This window comes from Ranitomeya imitator, chromosome 3 (genome assembly GCF_032444005.1).
Source record: "Ranitomeya imitator isolate aRanImi1 chromosome 3, aRanImi1.pri, whole genome shotgun sequence".
Taxonomy (NCBI): Eukaryota; Metazoa; Chordata; class Amphibia; order Anura; family Dendrobatidae; genus Ranitomeya; species Ranitomeya imitator.
This window is the reverse complement of record NC_091284.1, coordinates 11,188,236-11,212,090: the sequence shown is the minus strand read 5'-3', so window position 1 is coordinate 11,212,090 and position 23,855 is coordinate 11,188,236. Positions and strand designations below refer to the sequence as shown.

At 47.6% G+C, this 23,855-nt stretch overlaps 2 protein-coding genes across 2 annotated transcripts in view; one reads left to right on the top strand and one right to left on the bottom strand.

The window, feature by feature from the left end:
• The window catches only part of GTF2E1 (general transcription factor IIE subunit 1), a 43,903-nt gene extending 23,704 nt beyond the window's left edge, over positions 1 to 20,199 (bottom strand). Inside the window, exons 1-2 of the mRNA XM_069760477.1 lie at positions 19,938 to 20,199; positions 19,208 to 19,660 (exon numbers count right to left, since the gene is read on the bottom strand). Of these exons, the coding sequence (XP_069616578.1) occupies positions 19,208 to 19,655 (448 nt within the window). The 5' untranslated portion in view covers positions 19,656 to 19,660; positions 19,938 to 20,199. The remainder of the gene's footprint in view (positions 1 to 19,207; positions 19,661 to 19,937) is intronic.
• Positions 20,200 to 20,260: 61 nt separating this feature from the next.
• RABL3 (RAB, member of RAS oncogene family like 3) overlaps positions 20,261 to 23,855 on the top strand; it is a 40,724-nt gene continuing 37,129 nt past the window's right edge. The window contains exons 1-4 of the mRNA XM_069760476.1: positions 20,261 to 20,393; positions 20,602 to 20,693; positions 21,258 to 21,387; positions 21,995 to 22,109. Coding sequence (XP_069616577.1) covers positions 20,348 to 20,393; positions 20,602 to 20,693; positions 21,258 to 21,387; positions 21,995 to 22,109 — 383 coding nt within the window. The 5' untranslated portion in view covers positions 20,261 to 20,347. The remainder of the gene's footprint in view (positions 20,394 to 20,601; positions 20,694 to 21,257; positions 21,388 to 21,994; positions 22,110 to 23,855) is intronic.

The following is a 23,855-nucleotide window of genomic DNA, read 5'->3' as shown; positions in this document are numbered from 1 at the left end:
CATTACCTCTGCTATCAGCTTTGTGAAAACCCTCGGGGCTATGGCAAGGCCAAATGGTAGAGCTGAAAATTGGAAGTGATTTAGGACTCCCCTGATGAGAACTGCCATCCTGAGGAACCTCTGGTGATCCTTGTGTATTGGGACGTGATAATATGCGTCCTTTAGGTCCAGGACCACCATGAAGCATTGGGGAAACAACATTTTGATAGATGATTTTATCGTTTCCATCTTGAATGCTTGAACGTCCAAGTAATCGTTTAGTTTTTTTAGATTTATAATGGTCCTGAAGGAACCGTCTGGTTTCTTCCTCAGGAATAGAGGGGAATAGTACCCTTGCCCTCTTTCTTGTGGGGGAACCTCCAGGAGTACTCCCTTTTTTACTAGCCCGATGACCTCGTTTTCCAGTGCCAGCTGTTCTTCTGCCGAAGATCTTATAGATGTCATCGTAAAAGAGGGACGGGGGCATCTTTTGAATGTCAGCCTCAGGCCTGATTCTATAATGTTCAGAATCCATTGACTGGAGGTAATCTTTTTCCAGGCTGGGAGAAAGAGAGATAATCTCCCTCCCACCTGGGGCGAACCTTCATTGAGAAGGCTTCTTGGTATCGCTGGGGTTTTTGTTAAAGATGAACCCCTTGTTCTTGTTCCTCTTATCCTCCCACTTTCCCTGGCCTCTCCCAGGGTTCTTACGGAAAAACCTCTTGTTCCGAAAGGGCTTCCTGTAAGAGGGGAGACCTAGAGAGGGACAGGACTTTTTCTTGTCCCCTGCTTTTTCCAAGATATCATCTAATGTGGAACCGAACAAAAACTCCCCTTCGCAGGGGATAGTACACAATTTTGTTTTTGTTTGTAGATCGCCAGGCCAATTCTTAAGCCAGAGGGCACGCCTGGCCGCATTAGCAAATACTGCCGACCTGGCAGCTAATCTTATAGAGTCTGCCGAGGCGTCAGCCAGAAAGGCCGCAGCTCCCCTTATTACGGGTAATGTCTTCAGCATCAAGTCTCGGGAAGTTTTCCCCTTTAATTGACCCTCTAGTTGATTCAACCAGATCATTAGGGAGCGAGATGTGCATGCTGCTGCCACTGCCGGTTTCAGGCCTCCTCCCGCTGACTCCCAAGAGCCCTTGAGGAAGGCATCCGCCTTCTTGTCCATAGGGTCTTTTAGGACCCCCATGTCCTCGAACGGGAGAGCGAATTTCTTTGATGCTTTCGCTATTGCTACATCTAATTTGGGGGCTTTTTCCCAAAAGGAGCAGGATTCATCCTCAAAGGGGTATTTCCTTTTGGGAGTTAGGAGAGTCTTTTTCATGGGTTTTTTCCATTCCTTTTTGATTAGTGCTGCAATTGTTTCATTAAGCGGAAAAGCTCTCCTCTTTTTTTGTTCTAAGCCCCCAAACATAATGTCTTGTGCTGATTTTTTAGGGTGGGAGTCTACTAACCCCATAGTACTCCTCACTGCCTTTATGAGGCCATCAGTGTCCTCTAATGGGAAACAAATGTGACCTCCTGAGGAAGAAGTGGATGACGAAGATGCGGAGGAGGAGTCGGAAGATACCGAACTCGCACTATCGCTGTCAGATTTAGAGACTGGGGACGGGGACCTGTGTCTGGTCCTTCTCCGTTTTCTTCCCCTTTTAAGGGATTTAAAGGTGTCTTCCACCTGCTCTTTAATCAGGTTTTTAAGATCTGTTGCAAACCCGGGCAGGCTTTCTGATACCGTCTGCTGTATGCAGGAATTACATAGCTGCTTCTCCCAGGCGAGTGGAAGATCCTCTTTACAGATGGCACAGACCTTGTGCTTGGTTTTACCTACGCTTTTCCTCCCCTAAAAGAGACAAATAATAATCTTACTGTCTCTAACTTTCACGAAGATCAACTTACCACCTCCAGGACCCATAAATACCGGTTGGGAATTCTCAGCCTCTGGCTTTTTCCCCGACGCCGTGCTGGACTCCTTGCTGTGTTGAGACCTTTGGCGTTCTTTGCTGGTGTCCTGGTAACCTTTCTGCTGCCGCCTTTTTTGCTGCTGCGGCGATGCTATAGGTGGAGGTGATTCAGGCAAGGGAGATGCCGGGTCGCTCATACTGCTGCTGCTGGTCTGCGCAAAACAACACTTGCTACGATGGCGCTGACACGACTGCTCCTGAGGCTCCTGCCGATATACTGCAGAGCCACTGGGAGGAAGTAAATCCTCCCATTTAAACTTTCCCGCCGCTCCTCTTTTCTTTTTTTTTTTTTTTCTTTCTCGGCGCCTGCGCAGTAGCGCCCGGCCGGCACAAGGAGCGCTGAAACGCTGGCGCCTGCGCAGACGCTCCTGCGTCTTGTAGAACGCCTAAGCGTCATGTCGGGATCTATGGAGCGTCCAGACTACGGCGAGGAGTGCCGAACGCCGACGCCTGCGCAGTTCCAGGCATGCGCCGACTTTCCAAGATGGCGCCCGGAGTACAGATATGGCGCTGCTGACCGGCACCCCCGGTCCTATGCAGACCCTTATTGCGCGGCTCTGCAAGCCCGATGGCGTTGCAGTGTGCAGGCTGACGCGAGCTAGGGGAGGGCCACGCCGCACCTCCCGCAACCACAGAGGGACCCCCCTGGATGTTGCCGCTGCTGCATCTTACCTGAGGAGGTGACCGCGAACTCCTTGTCACCTCCTCCACGCACCCTTGAGGCCCACTAGCCCCCAGCGGTGGTGCCTCGGGTCACCACCCCAGCCGAGGCAGAGGGACCCCAGCTGCCTGAATCGGACTGGTTGGCCCCGGAATTCCAACGCTGACTGGTAAGTCCGTAGGTCTCCCATCAAGGACAGGAAACCAACTGATGCAGGAGAGTGGTACCGCCTTTTTATCCGTAGGTTTCCTGTCCTTGGTGGGCGGATCCCCTCTCTCCGTGGTGCCGTCATGGGCGATCAGAGAAAAAGGATCGGACCACTCGGTACTGCGTGGACTACAGGGGGCTCAATGCCATCACAGCCTCCGACGCGCACCCAATGCCGTGCATCGAGGAGCTGACCATAATTGATCTGAGTCAAGGATACTGGCAGATTCCCCTGAGCCCCGAGGCGCAAGAGAATTCCGCCTTTATCACACCCTTCGGACTGTATGAGTCCACAGTCATGCCGATTGGCATGAAGAATGCCCCTGCCACTTTCCAGTGGATGGTCAACCACCTGCTTCAAGGACTGGAGAAGTACGCGGTGGCGTACTTGGATGACATTGCCATCTTCAGTCCCTCCTGGATGGAACACCTGCAGTATCTTGATGAGGTGCTCAGGCGAATTCACCGAGCTGGACTGACTATCAAGCCAGGAAAGTGCCAGATGGGCATGAATGAGGTCCACTACCTGGGGCACTGGGGGGGGCTCCATAAAGCCAGAGCCTGGGAAAGTGGACGCGATCGTGTCCTGGCCCACCCCCAGGACAAAGAAACAGGTGATATCCTTCCTGGGCACTGCAGGGTACTATATGCGCTTCGTACAGAACTATAGTAGCCTGGCAAAACAATTGATGGACCTCACCAGGAGGAAGCTACCCCACATCGTCAACTGGACAGATGGCTGTGAGGGGGCCTTCCAGGCGTTGAAAACAGTCGACAGCAATCGACCATTCCTGGTGGAGACCGACGCCAGCGAGTTTGGCCTTGGTTTTGTGCTGAGCCAGGTTGACTCGGGGGACCAAAAGCACCCCGTGTTGTACCTGAGCCAGAAACTTCTGCTGAGGGAAGTGGCCTATTCCACCGTTGAGAAGGAGTGCCTGGCTATAGTCTGGGCCCTGCAACGATTGCAGCCCTACTTGTACGGTCGCACCTTCACGGTGGTTACTGACCACAACTCTCTGCAGTGGCTACACGCCCTGTGTGGAACCAACGGAAGGTTGCTACGCTGGAGCCTTGCCCTCCAGCAGTACGACTTTACAATCAAACGCAAAACGGGCAGGGAACCTGGCAATGCAAATGGGTTATCCCGCCAGGGTGAACCTGCTGATGTGCGCATGGAGGAGTACCGACAGGTTCTGCCTCCGTAGCGCAGTCCAAAAGGGGAGGTGTCACCATAATGTAAAAATACCATGGTCTGAGGGATTTTTGCACATGAGACCATGGTCCTAGACACACCACCTGGAACCTTCCCTGGCTTGCCTGTAACCTTTCACCCTCTCCTCACTCCTTTCTTCCCTCCGCCTGTAGGAATGTTAATTAGCAAGTTTCTTTGTCTGAAATCCATGTGTTTGCTGTATGTGGGGGGAATATTATAGAAGTGGTAATGCGACGCCAGTGTGTGATAGAAATATGACAGTTACATATTTGAAACGTGCTTCGATAGAGCTTCGCTACTGCGCCTCTTGCTAAATTCTAACTCCCAAGGAACCCGAGAAATGGATTTATTCTGAATCGTATGGAATAGCTAGTCTGAGTGTGGTATCATTAGAAAGCTCATTTCAATATAAGATGAATAATGTGTGTGCCATTACTCTGCTAGGTTCTCCAGAAAAGATAGGATAAGTGTTTCTAGAAAATCTGTAACTCTGAGAAAAGGGGAGGGCGATGGTAACAATCCCCTTTAGTGATGTCACAGCCTATAGGTATAAGCTACTGCCAGTCAGCCCAGCCTTCAGTTTTACCTGAGAAGCTGTTGCACCAAGACCCTCTGATGCATTGGGATGTCTGTCTCCTCCCACCAGCATGGTTAGCCTGGAACGATCTAAGCAACATGTGAGTGTTTATCTTCTTTAATCCCTGCTTTTTATGTAATTGCTTGTGCATACCTTAATTGTCTCATATTGTAAAATCTTTATATACCTTTTGTAAACACTGCCTACCTTTTCGGAGTAAAATAAAAAATTTATTAGTTCGTCTTCTCCATGTTCTATAGCGAATTTTCACGTGCCTGGAGTTAATTACGCTACTAATTTGGGTTGGCGCGAACCCCTCTGTTGAGGAATCTGAGCTGGTGGCAGCGAAGTGTGTTCTGGGCTAGGTGGGTAAAGCTGGCAGCGACGGAAAGGGGTTTTAAAAGCTATTGTCTGGCTGCGGCCTGAGCTTTTAATACCTTCGCTGCAGCGTGCCTGCTAGCCAGTCCACAGGGAAGCGGCCCATACAGCGACTAATTATCCTAGGTGTAGTACCTGACTGACCTGAGGGTTAGGGGGCGCAGGACAGCTGCAAGTTCCAAAGCGGAACGGGAAAGAGGGATATACATAAATCCCGGCAGTTCGTGATATATTGTAGCAGCAGTGGGATAACTAAAATAAGCCCCTGCTGTAAACTGATAGGTCAATAGCCTTGTTGGTGTTTTCATCACATGTTAGCAGTGGTGGGATAACTAAGATAAGCCCCCCTGCACATGTGATAGCCGTGTGCTGGCCAAAGGTCACCCCCCTTTTCGTGACAATAAGTTACATCCTGTATTATACTCCAGAGCTGCACTCACTATTCTGCTGGTGCAGTCACTGTGTACATACATTACATTACTGATCCCGAGTTACATCCTGTATTATTACTCCAGAGCTGCACTCACTATTCTGCTGGTGTAGTCACTGTGTACAGTCATGGCCAAAAGTATTGACACCCCTGCAATTCTGTCAGATAATACTCAGTTTCTTCCTGAAAATGATTGCAAACACAAATTCTTTGTTATTATTATCTTCATTTAATTTTTATTAAATGAAAAAACACAAAAAGAATTGTCCTAAAGCCAAATTGGATATAATTCCACACCAAACATAAAAAAGGGGGTGGACAAAAGTATTGGCACTGTTCGAAAAATCATGTGATGCTTCTGTAATTAGTGTAATTACCAGCACCTGTAACTTACCTGTGGCACCTAACAGGTGTTGGCAATAACTAAATCACACTTGCAGCCAGTTGACATGGATTAAAGTTGACTCAACCTCTGTCCTGTGTCCTTGTGTGAACCACATTGAGCATGGAGAAAAGAAAGAAGACCAAAGAACTGTCTGAGGACTTGAGAAACCAAATTGTGAGGAAGCATGAGCAATCTCAAGGCTACAAGTCCATCTCCAAAGACCTGAATGTTCCTGTGTCTACCGTGCGCAGTGCCATCAAGAAGTGTAAAGCTCATGGCACTGTGGCTAACCTCCCTAGATGAGGACGGAAAAGAAAAATTGACAAGAGATTTCAACGCAAGATTGTGTGGATGTTGGATAAAGAACCTCGACTAACATCCAAACAAGTTCAAGCTGCCCTACAGTCCGAGGGTACAACAGTGTCAACCCATACTATCCGTCGGCGTCTGAATGAAATGGGACTGTATGGTAGGAGATCCAGGAAGACCCCACTTCTTACCCCGAGACATAAAAAAAGCCAGGCTGGAGTTTGCCAAAACTTACCTGAAAAAGCCTAAAACGTATTGGAAGAATGTTCTCTGGTCAGATGAGACAAAAGTAGAGCTTTTTGGGCAAAGGCATCAACATAGAGTTTACAGGAGAAAAAAAGAGGCATTCAAAGAAAAGAACACGGTCCCTACAGTCAAACATGGCGGAAGTTCCTTGAAGTTTTGGGGTTGCTTTGCTGCCTCTGGCACTGGACTGCTTGACCGTGTGCATGGCATTATGAAGTCTGAAGACTACCAACAAATATTGCAGCATAATGTAGGGCCCAGTGTGAGAAAGCTGGGTCTCCCTCAGAGGTCATGGGTCTTCCAGCAGGACAATGACCCAAAACACACTTCAAAAAGCACTAGAAAATGGTTTGAGAGAAAGCACTGGAGACTTCTAAGGTGGCCAGCAATGAGTCCAGACCTGAATCCCATAGAACACCTGTGGAGAGATCTAAAAATGGCAGTTTGGAGAAGGCGCCTTCACATATCAGGGACCTGGAGCAGTTTGCCAAAGAAGAATGGTCTAAAATTCCAGCAGAGCTTTGTAAGAAACTCATTGATGTTACTGGAAGCGGTTGGTCGCAGTTATTTTGGCTAACGGTTGTGCAGCCAATTATTAGGCTGAGGGTGCTAATACTTTTGTCTGGCCCATTTTTGGAGTTTTGTGTGAAATGATCAATGTTTTGCTTCATTCTCTTTTGTGTTTTATCATTTAAGGCAAATTAAATGAAGATAATACCAAATAATTTGTGTTTGCAATCATTGTCAGGAAGAAACTGAGTATTATCTGACAGAATTGCAGGGGTGTCAATACTTTTGACCATGACTGTACATACATTACATTACTGATCCTGAGTTACATCCTGTATTATACCCCAGAGCTGCACTCACTATTCTGCTGGTGCAGTCACTGTGTACATACATTACATTACTGATCCTGAGTTACATCCTGTATTACACTCCAGAGCTGCACTCACTATTTTGCTGGTGCAGTCACTGTGTACATACATTACATTACTGATCCTGAGTTACCTCCTGTATTATACTCCAGAGCTGCGCTCACTATTCTGCTGGTGCAGTCACTGTGTACATACATTACTGATCCTGAGTTACATCCTGTATTATACCTCAGAGCTGCTGTGAGGAAAATGTATATAATAAGTTTAGTTTCTCTGCCAGCACATAAAGGGTGGGCGTTGACCCCCCTTACTTCAGGGTTTAGCTTTTCTTTTCAATGGGTGTAGATGAGCTTTTATTGCTTCTTGCTAGCCCATGCAGTGGGCTAAAACCCCCCTTCTCTCTGTGTGTGTGTGTGTGTGTGTGTGTGTGTGTGTGTGCGCGCAGCTATTCTTCTCAATGCTCTGCCCTGCCCCAAGCCCAGGAAGGTTTATTGCACTTGTGGCAGCCCAAAGCTCCCTCCAGCTGAAACTGGTCTGATTATCCTTCTCAAAGACATGCGGTTCTTTGTTCGGTTATAGTAAGATATTGAGCCACAGATTTAGGCTAGAAAAATAGTAAGGATATATTGTGAATCTCCATCGACGGATTTATCCGCCACTGTAAGTACTAGCCTCTAATTCCAATTTCCACCAGGTAAAACAGTACGGATTTCTCTAGAACTGCATGTCCCAACCAGCCCAAATTTGGTTTCCTTAGAAAGCCAATTTTGAAATAAGCTGAATGAGGGGTGTGCTGGGATTCTGGCATGTTCTGGAGCGGAGATACGAGCATTATAAAATTTTGTGTTAAATTTGGTATGTTTGAGGAGATGGGAGGGTCCAAGGAAACCAACCCCTTTAGTGATGTCACGAGCCTGGGGGTTTAAAAGTCTCTACCCTTAATCCAGCCTCTAGTCCGAGTTTGGTCTGAGTTTTTGCCTGAGGAGCTGTACTATGCATTTGGATGTTTGGGAGCACTGCCTATCACCATGGTTTTGCCTGAAATGACCTGAGAACATGTGAGTTTTACCTTTTCTCATTTAATCCCTATATTTTATAATTACTTTGTACATATTTCAATTGTCTCTTTTGTAACATCTTTATATGCCTTTTTATAAACACTGCCTTAAACTTTCGGAGTAAAATATATAAATTACTAGTTTCGTTCTAACTGCTCTAAAACGTACCCTAAGACTTCTGAAGGGAATTACGCTATTGTTCCTGCCTGAGTGGGAGTAGTTATCGCCTCGCTGCAGCGTGCCTAATAGCCAGTAAATAGTAGGCAGCCTTTCTGGTGACTAATTACCCTAGGTGCAGTACCTAATCTGACCTGAGGGTAAGGGGGGGCGCCAGAGAGCTGCAAGTTTCAAGTGGAACTGTAAGTGGGATATACATAAATCCCTGCAGTTCGTGGTATATTGAAGAGCAGTGGGATAACTAGAATAAGCCCCTGCTGTAAACGAAGAGGTCCATAGACTTGTGTGTGTATTTTCATCACATTGTAGCAGTGGAGGGATAACTAAAATAAGCCCCCCTGCACATGTGATAGCCGTCTGTTGGCCTAAAGTCACCCCGATCCGTGACGGTGACGGTTACGGTGTGAATCATGACAGCTGCGCTCACTATTCTGCTGGTGCAGTCACTGTGTACATACATTACATTACTGATCCTGAGTTACATCCTGCATTATACCCCAGAGCTGCACTCACTACTCTGTGGGTAGAACATTAACTGCAGGTGTGAAGTATATAATGTATGGTTTTTCCACAAGGTGAGTGGATGTACTACGGTTATCGATATTTAGCAGCGTTCACCATACAAGCAACTAATAGCAGCGCTGCAGGCAATCAATCGTGATATTGGAACCATGGAAAGCAAAACTAGGGAAAGGGAAGACTCAGAAGAAAGAATAGAATCACAGCATAGATGATGGCGGCGTCCACCACTGCCTATGCTGGAACCAGGAATGATATATATCTTGGTACCGTGTTAGCCAGTAGATAGAAAAATATGTAGAATTGAGAGTCCTCAGTGGTTGATACCTTTTAATGGCGAACTGAGAAGATGGTAACAAATTGCAGCTTTCGAGACTCCTCAGGTCTCTTCATCAGGCAAAGACTAAACCAAATTCTGAAGAATCACATATTTATGCACAACATGATACATGTATTATGTTGTGCATAAATATGTGATTCTTCAGAATTTGGTTTAGTCTTTGCCTGATGAAGAGACCTGTGTAGTCTCGAAAGCTGCAATTTGTTACCATCTTTTCAGTTCGCCATTAAAAGGTATCAACCACTGAGGACTCTCAATCTACTATATAATTGTCTAAGGGTCACTTCCGTCTGTCTTTCTGTCACGGATATTCATTGGTCGCGGCCTCGGTCTGTCATGGAAATCCAAGTCGCTGATTGTTCGCGGCAAAACAGCCATGACCAATCAGCGACCGGCACAGTCCGGCGGAAAAATGGCCGCTCCTTCCTCCCCGCAGTCAGTGCCCGCTCCATACTCTCCTCCAGTCAGCGCTCACACAGGGTTAATGGCAGCGTTAATGGACCGCGGTGTAACGCACTCCACTAACGCAGCTATTAACCCTGTGTGACCAACTTTTTACTATTGATGATGCCTATGCTGCATCAATAGTAAAAAAGATCTAATGTTACAAATAATAATAATAATGATAATAATAATAAAAAAAAGGTTATTCTCACCCTCAGCCGTCGCGTCCTCTCCTCGGCAGTGCAAGCGGCAGGTTCCTGGGCCAAGGATTGTATGTGAGAAGGACCTGCCATGACGTCACGGTCATGTGACCGCGACGTCATCACAGGTCCTGTGCTCATACCAACTCTGGGACCGGAAGCTGCCGCGTGCACCGCACACAGGCGACAGCACTACAAGGGGCCCTCGGATGGTGAGTATATGTTTATTTATTATTTTAAGTCTTTTTTAACCTGTTACATACGTGGCTGGGCAATATACTACGTGGCTGGGCAATATACTACGTGGCTGGGCAATATACTACGTGGCTGGGCAATATACTACGTGGCTGGGCAATATACTACGTGGCTGGGCAATATACTACGTGGCTGGGCAATATACTACGTGGCTGGGCAATATACTACGTGGCTGGGCAATATACTACGTGGCTGGGCAATATACTACGTGGCTGGGCAATATACTACGGGGCTGGGCAATATACTACGTGGGCTGGGCAATATACTACGTGGGCTGGGCAATATACTACGTGGCTGTGCAATATACTACGTGACTGGGCAATATACTACGTGGCTGGGCAATATACTACGTGGGCTGGGCAATATACTACGTCGCTGGGCAATATACTACGTGGGCTGGGCAATATACTACGTGACTGGGCAATATACTACGTGGCTGTGCAATATACTACGTGGCTGGGCAATATACTACGTGACTGGGCAATATACTACATAGCTGTGCTGTATACTACGTGGCTGAGCAATATACTACGTGGCTGAGCAATATACTACGTGACTGGGCAATATACTACGTGGCTGAGCAATATACTACGTGACTGGGCAATATACTACGTGACTGGGCAATATACTACGTGGCTGGGCAATATACTACGTGACTGGGCAATATACTACGTGACTGGGCAATATACTACGTGGCTGGGCAATATACTACGTGACTGGGCAATATACTACATGGCTGGGCAATATACTACGTGGCTGTGCAATATACTACGTCGCTGGGCAATATACTACGTGGGCTGGGCAATATACTACGTGACTGGGCAATATACTACGTGGCTGTGCAATATACTACGTGGCTGGGCAATATACTACGTGACTGGGCAATATACTACGTGGCTGTGCAATATACTACGTGACTGTGCAATATACTACGTGGCTGTGCAATATACTACGTGGCTGTGCAATATACTACGTCGCTGGGCAATATACTACGTGGGCTGGGCAATATACTACGTGACTGGGCAATATACTACGTGGCTGTGCAATATACTACGTGGCTGGGCAATATACTACGTGACTGGGCAATATACTACATAGCTGTGCTGTATACTACGTGGCTGAGCAATATACTACGTGGCTGAGCAATATACTACGTGACTGGGCAATATACTACGTGGCTGAGCAATATACTACGTGACTGGGCAATATACTACGTGACTGGGCAATATACTACGTGGCTGGGCAATATACTACGTGACTGGGCAATATACTACGTGACTGGGCAATATACTACGTGGCTGGGCAATATACTACGTGACTGGGCAATATACTACATGGCTGGGCAATATACTACGTGGCTGGGCAATATACTACGTGGGCTGGGCAATATACTACGTGGCTGGGCAATATACTACGTGGGCTGGGCAATATACTACGTGGGCTGTGCAATATACTACGTGGCTGGGCAATATACTACGTGGCTGGGCAATATACTACGTGGCTGGGCAATATACTACGTGGCTGGGCAATATACTACGTGGGCTGGGCAATATACTACGTGGCTGGGCAATATACTACGTGGCTGGGCAATATACTACGTGGCTGGGCAATATACTACGTGGGCTGTGCAATATACTACGTGGCTGGGCAATATACTACGTGGCTGGGCAACATACTACGTGGCTGGGCAATATACTACGTGGCTGGGCAATATACTACGTGGCTGGGCAATATACTACGTGGACATGCATATTCTAGAATACCCGATGCGCTAGAATCAGGCCACCATCGAGTTCTATATATTTTTCTATACTGGAACCAGTGTGACTACAGCGGGGACAGAGCTCCCCCTGCTGGGCAGTCCTCGACACATCACACTCCACTGACTCAGCTTTTTGCCGCATTCACACATCATGTGTCTCAGTTTGACGCTGTGCGGCGACACGAGACATAAGCCGTACTCAGACACACGAATGTGAGAACACAGAACAAGTCCTCACTCACATCGCAGAAGTATTAATATTTCTCATTCATGTTTTCTTAATTCACTCCAGGTGTTTAAAGGGAACCTGTGATCAGGATTGTGCTCAGTGACTACAGACATTGTAATGTATGTACACAGTGACTGCACCAGCAGAATAGTGAGTGCAGCTCTGGAGTATAATACAGGGGGTAACTCAGGATCAGTAATGTAATGTATGTACACAGTGACTGCACCAGCAGAATAGTGAGTGCAGCTCTGGAGTATAATACAGGATGTAACTCAGGATCAGTAATGTATGTACACAGTGAGTGCATCAGCAGAATAGTGAGTGCAGCTCTGGGGTATAATACAGGATGTAACTCAGGATCAGTAATGTAATGTATGTACACAGTGACTGCACCAGCAGAATAGTGAGTGCAACTCTGGGGTATAATACAGGGGGCAACTCAGGATCAGTAATGTAATGTATGTACACAGTGACTGCACCAGCAGAATAGTGAGTGCAGCTCTGGGGTATAATACAGGATGTAACTCAGGATCAGTAATGTAATGTATGTACACAGTGACTGCACCAGCAGAATAGTGAGTGCAGCTCTGGGGTATAATACAGGGGGCAACTCAGGATCAGTAATGTAATGTATGTACACAGTGACTGCACCAGCAGAATAGTGAGTGCAGCTCTGGGGTATAATACAGGATGTAACTCAGGATCAGTAATGTAATGTATGTACACAGTGACTGCACCAGCAGAATAGTGAGTGCAGCTCTGGGGTATAATACAGGATGTAACTCAGGATCAGTAATGTAATGTATGTACACAGTGACTGCACCAGCAGAATAGTGAGTGCAACTCTGGGGTATAATACAGGGGGCAACTCAGGATCAGTAATGTAATGTATGTACACAGTGACTGCACCAGCAGAATAGTGAGTGCAGCTCTGGAGTATAATACAGGATGTAACTCAGGATCAGTAATGTAATGTATGTACACAGTGACTGCACCAGCAGAATAGTGAGTGCAACTCTGGGGTATAATACAGGGGGCAACTCAGGATCAGTAATGTAATGTATGTATACAGTGACTGCACCAGCAGAATAGTGAGTGCAGCTCTGGGGTATAATACAGGATGTAACTCAGGATCAGTAATGTAATGTATGTATACAGTGACTGCATCAGCAGAATAGTGAGTGCAGCTCTGGGGTATAATACAGGAGGTAACTCAGGATCAGTAATGTAATGTATGTACACAGTGACTGCACCAGCAGAATAGTGAGTGCAGCTCTGGGGTATAATACAGGATGTAACTCAGGATCAGTAATGTAATGTATGTACATAGTGACTGCACCAGCAGAATAGTGAGTGCAGCTCTGGAGTATAATACAGGAGGTAACTCAGGATCAGTAATACATAACATAGTAACATAGTTAGTAAGGCCGAAAAAAGACATTTGTCCATCCAGTTCAGCCTATATTCCATCATAATAAATACCCAGATCTACGTCCTTCTACAGAACCTAATAATTGTATGATACAATATTGTTCTGCTCCAGGAAGACATCCAGGCCTCTCTTGAACCCCTCGACTGAGTTCGCCATCACCACCTCCTCAGGCAAGCAATTCCAGATTCTCACTGCCCTAACAGTAAAGAATCCTCTTCTATGTTGGTGGAGAAACCTTCTCTCCTCCAGACGCAAAGAATGCCCCCTTGTGCCCGCCGTCACCTTCCTAGGTATAAACAGATCCTCAGCGAGATATTTGTATTGTCCCCTTATATACTTATACATGGTTATTAGATCGCCCCTCAGTCGTCTTTTTTCTAGACTAAATAATCCTAATTTCGCTAATCTATCTGGGTATTGTAGTTCTCCCATCCCCTTTATTAATTTTGTTGCCCTCCTTTGTACTCTCTCTAGTTCCATTATATCCTTCCTGAGCACCGGTGCCCAAAACTGGACACAGTACTCCATGTGCGGTCTAACTAGGGATTTGTACAGAGGCAGTATAATGCTCTCATCATGTGTATCCAGACCTCTTTTAATGCACCCCATGATCCTGTTTGCCTTGGCAGCTGCTGCCTGGCACTGGCTGCTCCAGGTAAGTTTATCATTAACTAGGATCCCCAAGTCCTTCTCCCTGTCAGATTTACCCAGTGGTTTCCCGTTCAGTGTGTAATGGTGATATTGATTCCCTCTTCCCATGTGTATAACCTTACATTTATCATTGTTAAACCTCATCTGCCACCTTTCAGCCCAAGTTTCCAACTTATCCAGATCCATCTGTAGCAGAATACTATCTTCTCTTGTATTAACTGCTTTACATAGTTTTGTATCATCTGCAAATATCGATATTTTACTGTGTAAACCTTCTACCAGATCATTAATGAATATGTTGAAGAGAACAGGTCCCAATACTGACCCCTGCGGTACCCCACTGGTCACAGCGACCCAGTTAGAGACTATACCATTTATAACCACCCTCTGCTTTCTATCACTAAGCCAGTTACTAACCCATTTACACACATTTTCCCCCAGACCAAGCATTCTCATTTTGTGTACCAACCTCTTGTGCGGCACGGTATCAAACGCTTTGGAAAAATCGAGATATACCACGTCCAATGACTCACCGTGGTCCAGTCTATAGCTTACCTCTTCATAAAAACTGATTAGATTGGTTTGACAGGAGCGATTTCTCATAAACCCATGCTGATATGGAGTTAAACAGTTATTCTCATTGAGATAATCCAGAATAACATCCCTCAGAAACCCTTCAAATATTTTACCAACAATAGAGGTTAGACTTACTGGCCTATAATTTCCAGGTTCACTTTTAGAGCCCTTTTTGAATATTGGCACCACATTTGCTATGCGCCAGTCCTGCGGAACAGACCCTGTCGCTATAGAGTCACTAAAAATAAGAAATAATGGTTTATCTATTACATTACTTAGTTCTCTTAGTACTCGTGGGTGTATGCCATCCGGACCCGGAGATTTATCTATTTTAATCTTATTTAGCCGGTTTCGCACCTCTTCTTGGGTTAGATTGGTGACCCTTAATATAGGGTTTTCATTGTTTCTTGGGATTTCACCTAGCATTTCATTTTCCACCGTGAATACCGTGGAGAAGAAGGTGTTTAATATGTTAGCTTTTTCCTCGTCATCTACAACCATTCTTTCCTCACTATTTTTTAAGGGGCCTACATTTTCAGTTTTTATTCTTTTACTATTGATATAGTTGAAGAACAGTTTGGGATTAGTTTTACTCTCCTTAGCAATGTGCTTCTCTGTTTCCTTTTTGGCAGCTTTAATTAGTTTTTTAGATAAAGTATTTTTCTCCCTATAGTTTATTAGAGCTTCAATGGTGCCATCCTGCTTTAGTAGTGCAAATGCTTTCTTTTTACTGTTAATTGCCTGTCTTACTTCTTTGTTTAGCCACATTGGGTTTTTCCTATTTCTAGTCCTTTTATTCCCACAAGGTATAAACCGCTTACACTGCCTATTTAGGATGTTCTTAAACATTTCCCATTTATTATCTGTATTCTCATTTCTGAGGATATTGTCCCAGTCTACCAGATTAAGGGCATCTCTAAGCTGTTCAAACTTTGCCTTCCTAAAGTTCAATGTTTTTGTGACTCCCTGACAAGTCCCCCTAGTGAAAGACAGGTGAAACTGCACAATATTGTGGTCGCTATTTCCTAAATGCCCAACCACCTGCAGATTTGTTATTCTGTCAGGTCTATTAGATAGTATTAGGTCTAAAAGTGCTGCTCCTCTGGTTGGATTCTGCACCAATTGTGAAAGATAATTTTTCTTGGTTATTAGCAGAAACCTGTTGCCTTTATGGGTTTCACAGGTTTCTGTTTCCCAGTTAATATCCGGGTAGTTAAAGTCCCCCATAACCAGGACCTCATTATGGGTTGCAGCTTCATCTATCTGCTTTAGAAGTAGACTTTCCATGCTTTCTGTTATATTTGGGGGTTTGTAACAGACCCCAATGAGAATTTTGTTACCATTTTTCCCTCCATGAATTTCAACCCATATGGACTCGACATCCTCATTCCCTTCGCTAATATCCTCCCTTAAAGTGGACTTTAGACAAGACTTTACATAGAGACAAACCCCTCCTCCTCTCCGATTTTTACGATCCTTTCTAAACAGACTGTAACCCTGTAAGTTAACTGCCCAGTCATAGCTTTCATCTAACCATGTCTCGGTTATTCCCACTATGTCAAAGTTACCTGTAGATATTTCTGCTTCTAGTTCTTCCATCTTGTTTGTCAGGCTTCTGGCGTTTGCGAGCATGCAGTTTAGAGGATTTTGTTTTGTTCCAATCTCCTCACTGTGGATTGTTTTAGAAATGTTCTTACCTCCCTTCTGAGTATGTTTTCCTGGGTCGTCTTTGTTCGAGTCTAATGTTTTTCTTCCCGTCCCCTCTTCTTCTAGTTTAACGCCCTCCTGATGAATGTAGCGAGTCTTCTGGCGAATGTGTGTTTCCCAGGTTTGTTGAGGTGTAGTCCGTCTCTGGCGAGAAGTCCATCATACCAGTAATTCACACCGTGGTCCAGGAATCCAAATCCTTGTTGTCTGCACCATCGTCTTAGCCAGTTGTTTGCATCAAGGATCCTGTTCCATCTCCTGGTGCCATGCCCGTCTACTGGAAGGATAGAAGAAAAAACTACCTGTGCATCCAGTTCCTTTACTTTCTTCCCCAACTCTTCAAAGTCCTTGCAGATTGTCGGTAGGTCCTTCCTTGCCGTGTCATTGGTGCCAACATGTATCAGAAGAAATGGGTGGACGTCCTTGGAGCTGAAGAGCTTTGGTATCCTATCGGTCACATCCTTGATCATCGCACCTGGAAGGCAGCATACTTCTCTTGCAGTTATGTCCGGTCTGCAGATGGCTGCTTCGGTGCCTCTCAGTAGTGAGTCTCCCACCACCACCACTCTTCGTTGCTTCTTGGCTGTACTTTTTGCTGTCACTTGTTGCTGTGTGCCCTTTTCTTTTTTGCTTGCTGGTATTGCTTCATTCTTAGGTGTGCCATCTTCATCCTCTACAAAGATTTGATATCGGTTCTTCAGTTGTGTGGTTCGTGATTTCTCCATGGTCTTCTTGCTTCTTTTGGTCACATGCTTCCACTCATCTGCTTTTGGAGGTTCTCTGACACTTTTTGCACCTTCTGTGACCAGTAGAGATGCTTCTGTTCTGTCTAGAAAGTCTTCATTCTCTTTGATGAGTTTCAAAGTTGCTATTCTTTCTTCCAGACCCCACACCTTTTCTTCTAAAAGGGCCACTAGTCTACACTTCTGACAGGTGAAATTGGATTCACCTGGACTGTGTACATAATGTAATGTATGTACACAGTGACTGCACCAGCAGAATAGTGAGTGCAGCTCTGGGGTATAATACAGGATGTAACTCAGGATCAGTAATGTATGTACACAGTGACTGCACCAGCAGAATAGTGAGTGCAGCTCTGGAGTATAATACAGAATGTAACTCAGGATCAGTAATGTAATGTATGTGCACAGTGACTGCACCAGCAGAATAGTGAGTGCAGCTCTGGGGTATAATACAGGATGTAACCCAGGATCAGTAATGTAATGTATGTACACAGTGAGTGCACCAGCAGAATAGTGAGTGCAGCTCTGGGGTATAATACAGGATATAACTCAGGATCAGTAATGTAATGTATGTACACAGTGACTGCACCAGCAGAATAGTGAGTGCAGCTCTGGAGTATAATACAGGGGGTAACTCAGGATCAGTAATGTAATGTATGTACACAGTGACTGCACCAGCAGAATAGTGAGTGCAGCTCTGGAGTATAATACAGGGGGTAACTCAGGATCAGTAATGTAATGTATGTACACAGTGACTGCACCAGCAGAATAGTGAGTGCAGCTCTGGAGTATAATACAGGATGTAACTCAGGATCAGTAATGTATGTACACAGTGAGTGCATCAGCAGAATAGTGAGTGCAGCTCTGGGGTATAATACAGGATGTAACTCAGGATCAGTAATGTAATGTATGTACACAGTGACTGCACCAGCAGAATAGTGAGTGCAGCTCTGGAGTATAATACAGGATGTAACTCAGGATCAGTAATGTAATGTATGTACACAGTGACTGCACCAGCAGAATAGTGAGTGCAGCTCTGGAGTATAATACAGGGGGTAACTCAGGATCAGTAATGTAATGTATGTACACAGTGACTGCACCAGCAGAATAGTGAGTGCAGCTCTGGAGTATAATACAGGATCAGTAATGTAATGTACGTACACAGAGCAGTGAGCGCAGCTCTGGAGTATAATACAGGAGGTAACTCAGGATCAGTAATGTAATGTATGTACACAGAGCAGTGAGCGCAGCTCTGGAGTATAATACAGGATCAGTAATGTAATGTACGTACACAGAGCAGTGAGCGCAGCTCTGGAGTATAATACAGGATCAGTAATGCAATGTATGTACACAGAGCAGTGAGCGCAGCTCTGGAGTATAATACAGGATCAGTAATGTAATGTACGTACACAGAGCAGTGAGCGCAGCTCTGGAGTATAATACAGGATCAGTAATGTAATGTACGTACACAGAGCAGTGAGCGCAGCTCTGGAGTATAATACAGGATCAGTAATGTAATGTACGTACACAGAGCAGTGAGCGCAGCTCTGGAGTATAATACAGGATCAGTAATGTACGTACACAGAGCAGTGAGCGCAGCTCTGGAGTATAATACAGGATCAGTAATGTAATGTACGTACACAGAGCAGTGAGCGCAGCTCTGGAGTATAATACAGGATCAGTAATGTACGTACACAGAGCAGTGAGCGCAGCTCTGGAGTATAATACAGGATCAGTAATGTACGTACACAGAGCAGTGAGCGCAGCTCTGGAGTATAATACAGGATCAGTAATGTATGTACAGAGAGCAGTGAGCGCAGCTCTGGAGTGTGCGGTGTGATGTGCCCGGTGGGGGGAGGGGACGTGACATTATTGCCCTCTTACCCGTCATCTGGTCGAACAGCTGATTGGCCTCCAGGTCGGTGAAGGTGCTGCAGCAGTTGGGGCACCTGAAGGAGGCGCGGTTGGTGGAGTCCCGCTCGTCGGTCTCGATCCTCCGCCTCATGTGGTCCAGCTTGTACTTCACCACGTTCACCAGCAGCCGGTAGTTGATGAAGTAGTAGTTGTGCCTGGTGGTCTTCCCGTCGGTGGCGGTCTCCACCCGCATGCGGCACTTGATGAACTTGTCGGCCTTCAGGGTGTTGAGCACGGCTCGCAGTTGCTTGCGGTCGAACCTCAGCAGCTCCAGCATGTCCTCCTCCTTCACGCAGGGGTTGCGGATCAGGATGTCCAGCGCCAGCGCGTGCTCCAGCCCGTAGAAGCCGCGCACCACGTACTTGGCCAGACGCTTCAGCACCGCAGGGACCTCGGTCACCACCCCGGGGTCCGTCATGTTACCTGTGACCGGAGAACGACACCGGTGACTGCCCCCGACCACCGCTGCTCCCGACCACCGCTGCTCCCGACCACCGCTGCCGCAGCTGAGGGGGCGTCACAGTCCTGCCCGCTGTCCAGTATCAGGCAGGATGCAACTGTAACAGCCCCTCAGCTGTGAAAGACAGCAGCACGGCGGATGAGCACAGGCAGGGCTGTGAAGACGTCACTATCTGACCCGTGCGGGGCATTCTGGGTAAGAAATCACCGCAGAGGGTAACACTGAGCCTCACACACTCACCTCACGCCGCCTCACCGGCCACCGTACGTCATCAGGAAGCGCATCATGATCTCACCGACGTCCAACTCTCCATCCGCCATCTTAAGTCAGGGAAAACTGGTAGCAGAGCAAAACTGACATTCTAAGCGCCGAACCCAGAGTCCTGCACCACAGTCCACCCACAGCACGCCCCGAGATCGGCCGACATGGAGATATTCACTATCCCCCATCTATTCATGCTGGAAGGACCTGCCAGTAGTAACAATGGCCGCTGAAACGCTTCACACGTCTTGGCACGCTCCGTGACGTACTTCCGGCCAACTTCCGGATGTTGTCTTTTCTGATTGGTGGATGGGTTTGGGAAGTGACCAGTGATCAGGTGTTGCTTGTCTTGGTGACTGGCAGTGCAGGAGGTGGCATGTCCTGGTGACATGGCGGCGCTGGACCGGGTGAAGGTGCTGGTGCTCGGGGACTCCGGTGAGGCGTAGTATGGCGGCCGCAGTGTGAGGTTTCCATTGTCGGCCTGTGGCGTTTTCCTTAGTTTTATCTGCTCCTGAGAAAGATGGGTGACAACCAATATGGCGGCGGTGCGGGTTGTCGGACAGCTTTCCTTTAATGCTGAGTGTCAGGTGTGAGCGGTTGTGTCCCAGTGAATGTCCGTCCTCACACTGCCCTCTGCCTGCAGGAGTCGGGAAGTCCTCCCTGGTCCATCTCCTGTGCCAGAACCAGGTGCTGGGGAACCCGTCCTGGACCGTGGGCTGCTCGGTGGACGTCAGGGTGAGCGACGGGGTCTGGTCCGTGCCACGGGGGGAGGAGGGGGTCCTGTCAGTGCCCCCGGGGGGAGGAGGGGGTCCTGTCAGTGCCCCCAGGGGGAGGAGGGGTCTGGTCCGTGCCACGGGGGGAGGAGGGGGTCCTGTCAGTGCCCCCGGGGGGAGGAGGGGTCTGGTCCGTGCCACGGGGGGAGGAGGGGTCTGGTCCGTGCCACGGGGGGAGGAGGGGGTCCTGTCAGTGCCACCGGGGGGAGGAGGGGGTCCTGTCAGTGCCCCCGGGGGGAGGAGGGGGTCCTGTCAGTGCCCCCGGGGGGAGGAGGGGTCTGATCCGTGCCACGGGGGGAGGAGGGGGTCCTGTCAGTGCCCCCGGGGGGAGGAGGGGGTCCTGTCAGTGCCCCCGGGGGGAGGAGGGGTCTGATCCGTGCCACGGGGGGAGGAGGGGGGTCCTTGTCAGTGCCACCGGGGGGAGGAGGGGGTCCTGTCAGTGCCACCGGGGGGAGGAGGGGGGATCCCTGTCACTGGCGCGGGGAGAGGGGGGGGTCCTGGTCAGTCATTTTATTTTTGTCATCAGCTGCACGAGTATCGGGAGGGCACTCCGGAGGAGAAGACATTCTACATAGAGCTGTGGGATGTTGGTGGATCGGTGGGCAGCGCCAGCAGCGTGAAGAGCACCAGAGCCGTATTCTACAACGGCGTCAACGGTGAGAAGAGCTGATTAATAAATCCTCCAGTCACCTCCAGAGCTGTACTCACTATTCTGCTGTTACATCGTGTCTTAACCTCCGGTCACCTCCAGAGCTGCACTCACTATTCTGCTGTTACATCGTGTCTTATCCTCCAGTCACCTCCAGAGCTGCACTCACTATTCTGCTGTTACATTGTGTTTTAACCTCCGGTCACCTCCAGAGCTGTACTCACTATTCTGCTGTTGCATCGTGTCTTATCCTCTAGTCACCTCCAGAGCTGCACTCACTATTCTGCTGTTACATCGTGTCTTATCCTCCAGTCACCTCCAGAGCTGCACTCACTATTGTTGTTGCATCGTGTCTTATACGCGTTCCTTTAGCTTCTTCCTGCCATCTGTCTGCACTCTGCTGATGACCACACGTCCGACTCTGCTGACTCCCTGCAGCTCTATGTATAATCCACGAGTACTGAATTGTGGCTGCAGCTCTGGATGTGACTTGTGCATGTGTCACTTGTACACCTCGTAGACAAGTAAAGCCTGAGATCTTTGGTTTTGCTGAGGCCTGTAAGTCATATGGTCTCTCATTCCTGGCTCTCATTTCCTTTTTGTGTAATTTTCAGGTATTGTTCTTGTACACGATCTCACAAACAAGAAGTCGTCTCAGAACTTGTACCGCTGGTCCCTGGAGGCCCTGAACCGAGACCTGCAGCCGACGGGGGTGCTGGTGACCAATGGGTGAGTGCTCTGCTTCCACTGTACACTGTGCAGAATGGCCAGCAGTGAGGAGTCTGTGTGTGTGTAATACACTGCTCAAAACAATAAAGGGAACACTTAAACAACAGAATATAACTCCAAGTAAATCAAACTTCTGTGAAATCAAACTGTCCACTTAGGAACAACACTGCTGACAATCAATTTCACATGCTGTTGTCCAAATGGAATAGACAACAGATGGAAATTATTGGCAATTATCAAGACCCCCTCAATAAAGGAGCGGTTCTGCAGGTGGGGACCACAGACCACATCTCGGTACCAATGCTTTCTGGCTGATGTTTTGGTCACTTTTGAATGTTGGTTGTGCCTTCACACTCGTGGTAGCATGAGACGGACTCTACAACCCACACAAGTGGCTCAGGTAGTGCAGCTCATCCAGGATGGCACGTCAATGCGAGCTGTGGCAGGAAGGTTTGCTGTGTCTGTCAGCATAGTGTCCAGAGGCTGGGGGTGCTACCAGGAGACAGGCCAGTACACCAGGAGACGTGGAGGGGGCTGTAGGAGGGCAACAACCCAGCAGCAGGACCACTAACCTCCGACTTTGTGCAAGGAGGAACAGGAGGAGCACTGCCAGAGCCCTGCAAATTGACCTCCAGCAGGTCACAAATGTGCATGTGTCTGCACAAACGGTTAGAAACTGACTCCATGAGGATGGTCTGAGTGCCCGACGTCCACAGATGGGGGTTGTACTCACAGCCCAACACCGTGCAGGACGCTTGGCATTTCCCACAGAACATCAGGATTGACAAATTCGCCACTGGCGCCCTGTGCTCTTCATAGATGAAAGCAGGTTCACACTGAGCACATGTGACAGATGTGACAGAGTCTGGAGATGCCGTGGAGAGCGATCTGCTGCCTGCAACATCCTTCAGCATGACCGGTTTGGCAGTGGGTCAGTAATGTTGTGGGGTGGCATTTCTTTGGAGGGCAGCACAGCCCTCCATGTGCTCACCAGAGGTAGCCTGACTGCCATTAGGTACCAAGATGAGATCCTCAGACCCCTTGTGAGACCATGTGCTGGTGTGGTTGGCCCTGGATTCCTCCTAATGCAGGACAATGCCAGACCTCATGTGGCTGGAGTGTGTCAGCAGTTCCTGCAAGATGAAGGCATTGAAGCTATGGACTGGCCGCCCGTTCCCCAGACCTGAATCCGATTGAGCACATCTGGGACATCATGTCTCGCACCATTCAACAACGTCACGTTGCACCACAGACTGTCCAGGAGTTGGCGGATGCTTTAGTCCAGGTCTGGGAGAAGATCCCTCAGGAGACCATCCGCCGCCTCATCAGGAGCATGCCCAGGCATTGTAAGGAGATCATACAGGCACGTGGAGGCCACACACAATACTGAGCATCATTTCCTTGTCATGAAGCATTTCCACTGAAGTTGGATCAGCCTGTAACTTCATTTTCCACTTAGATTTTGAGCATAATTCCAACTCCAGACCTCCGTGGAATATTAGTTGTGATTTACGTTGATCATTTTTAGGTTTTATTGTTCTCAACACATTCTACTATGTAATGAATAAAGATTTACAACTGGAATATTTCATTCAGTGATATCTAGGATGTGGGATTTTAGTGTTCCCTTTATTTGAGCAGTGTATATTACTATATCACACTGAGGAGAAGGGCGGCCATATTACTATATATATATATTACTATATCACACTGAGGAGAAGGGCGGCCATATTACTATATATATTA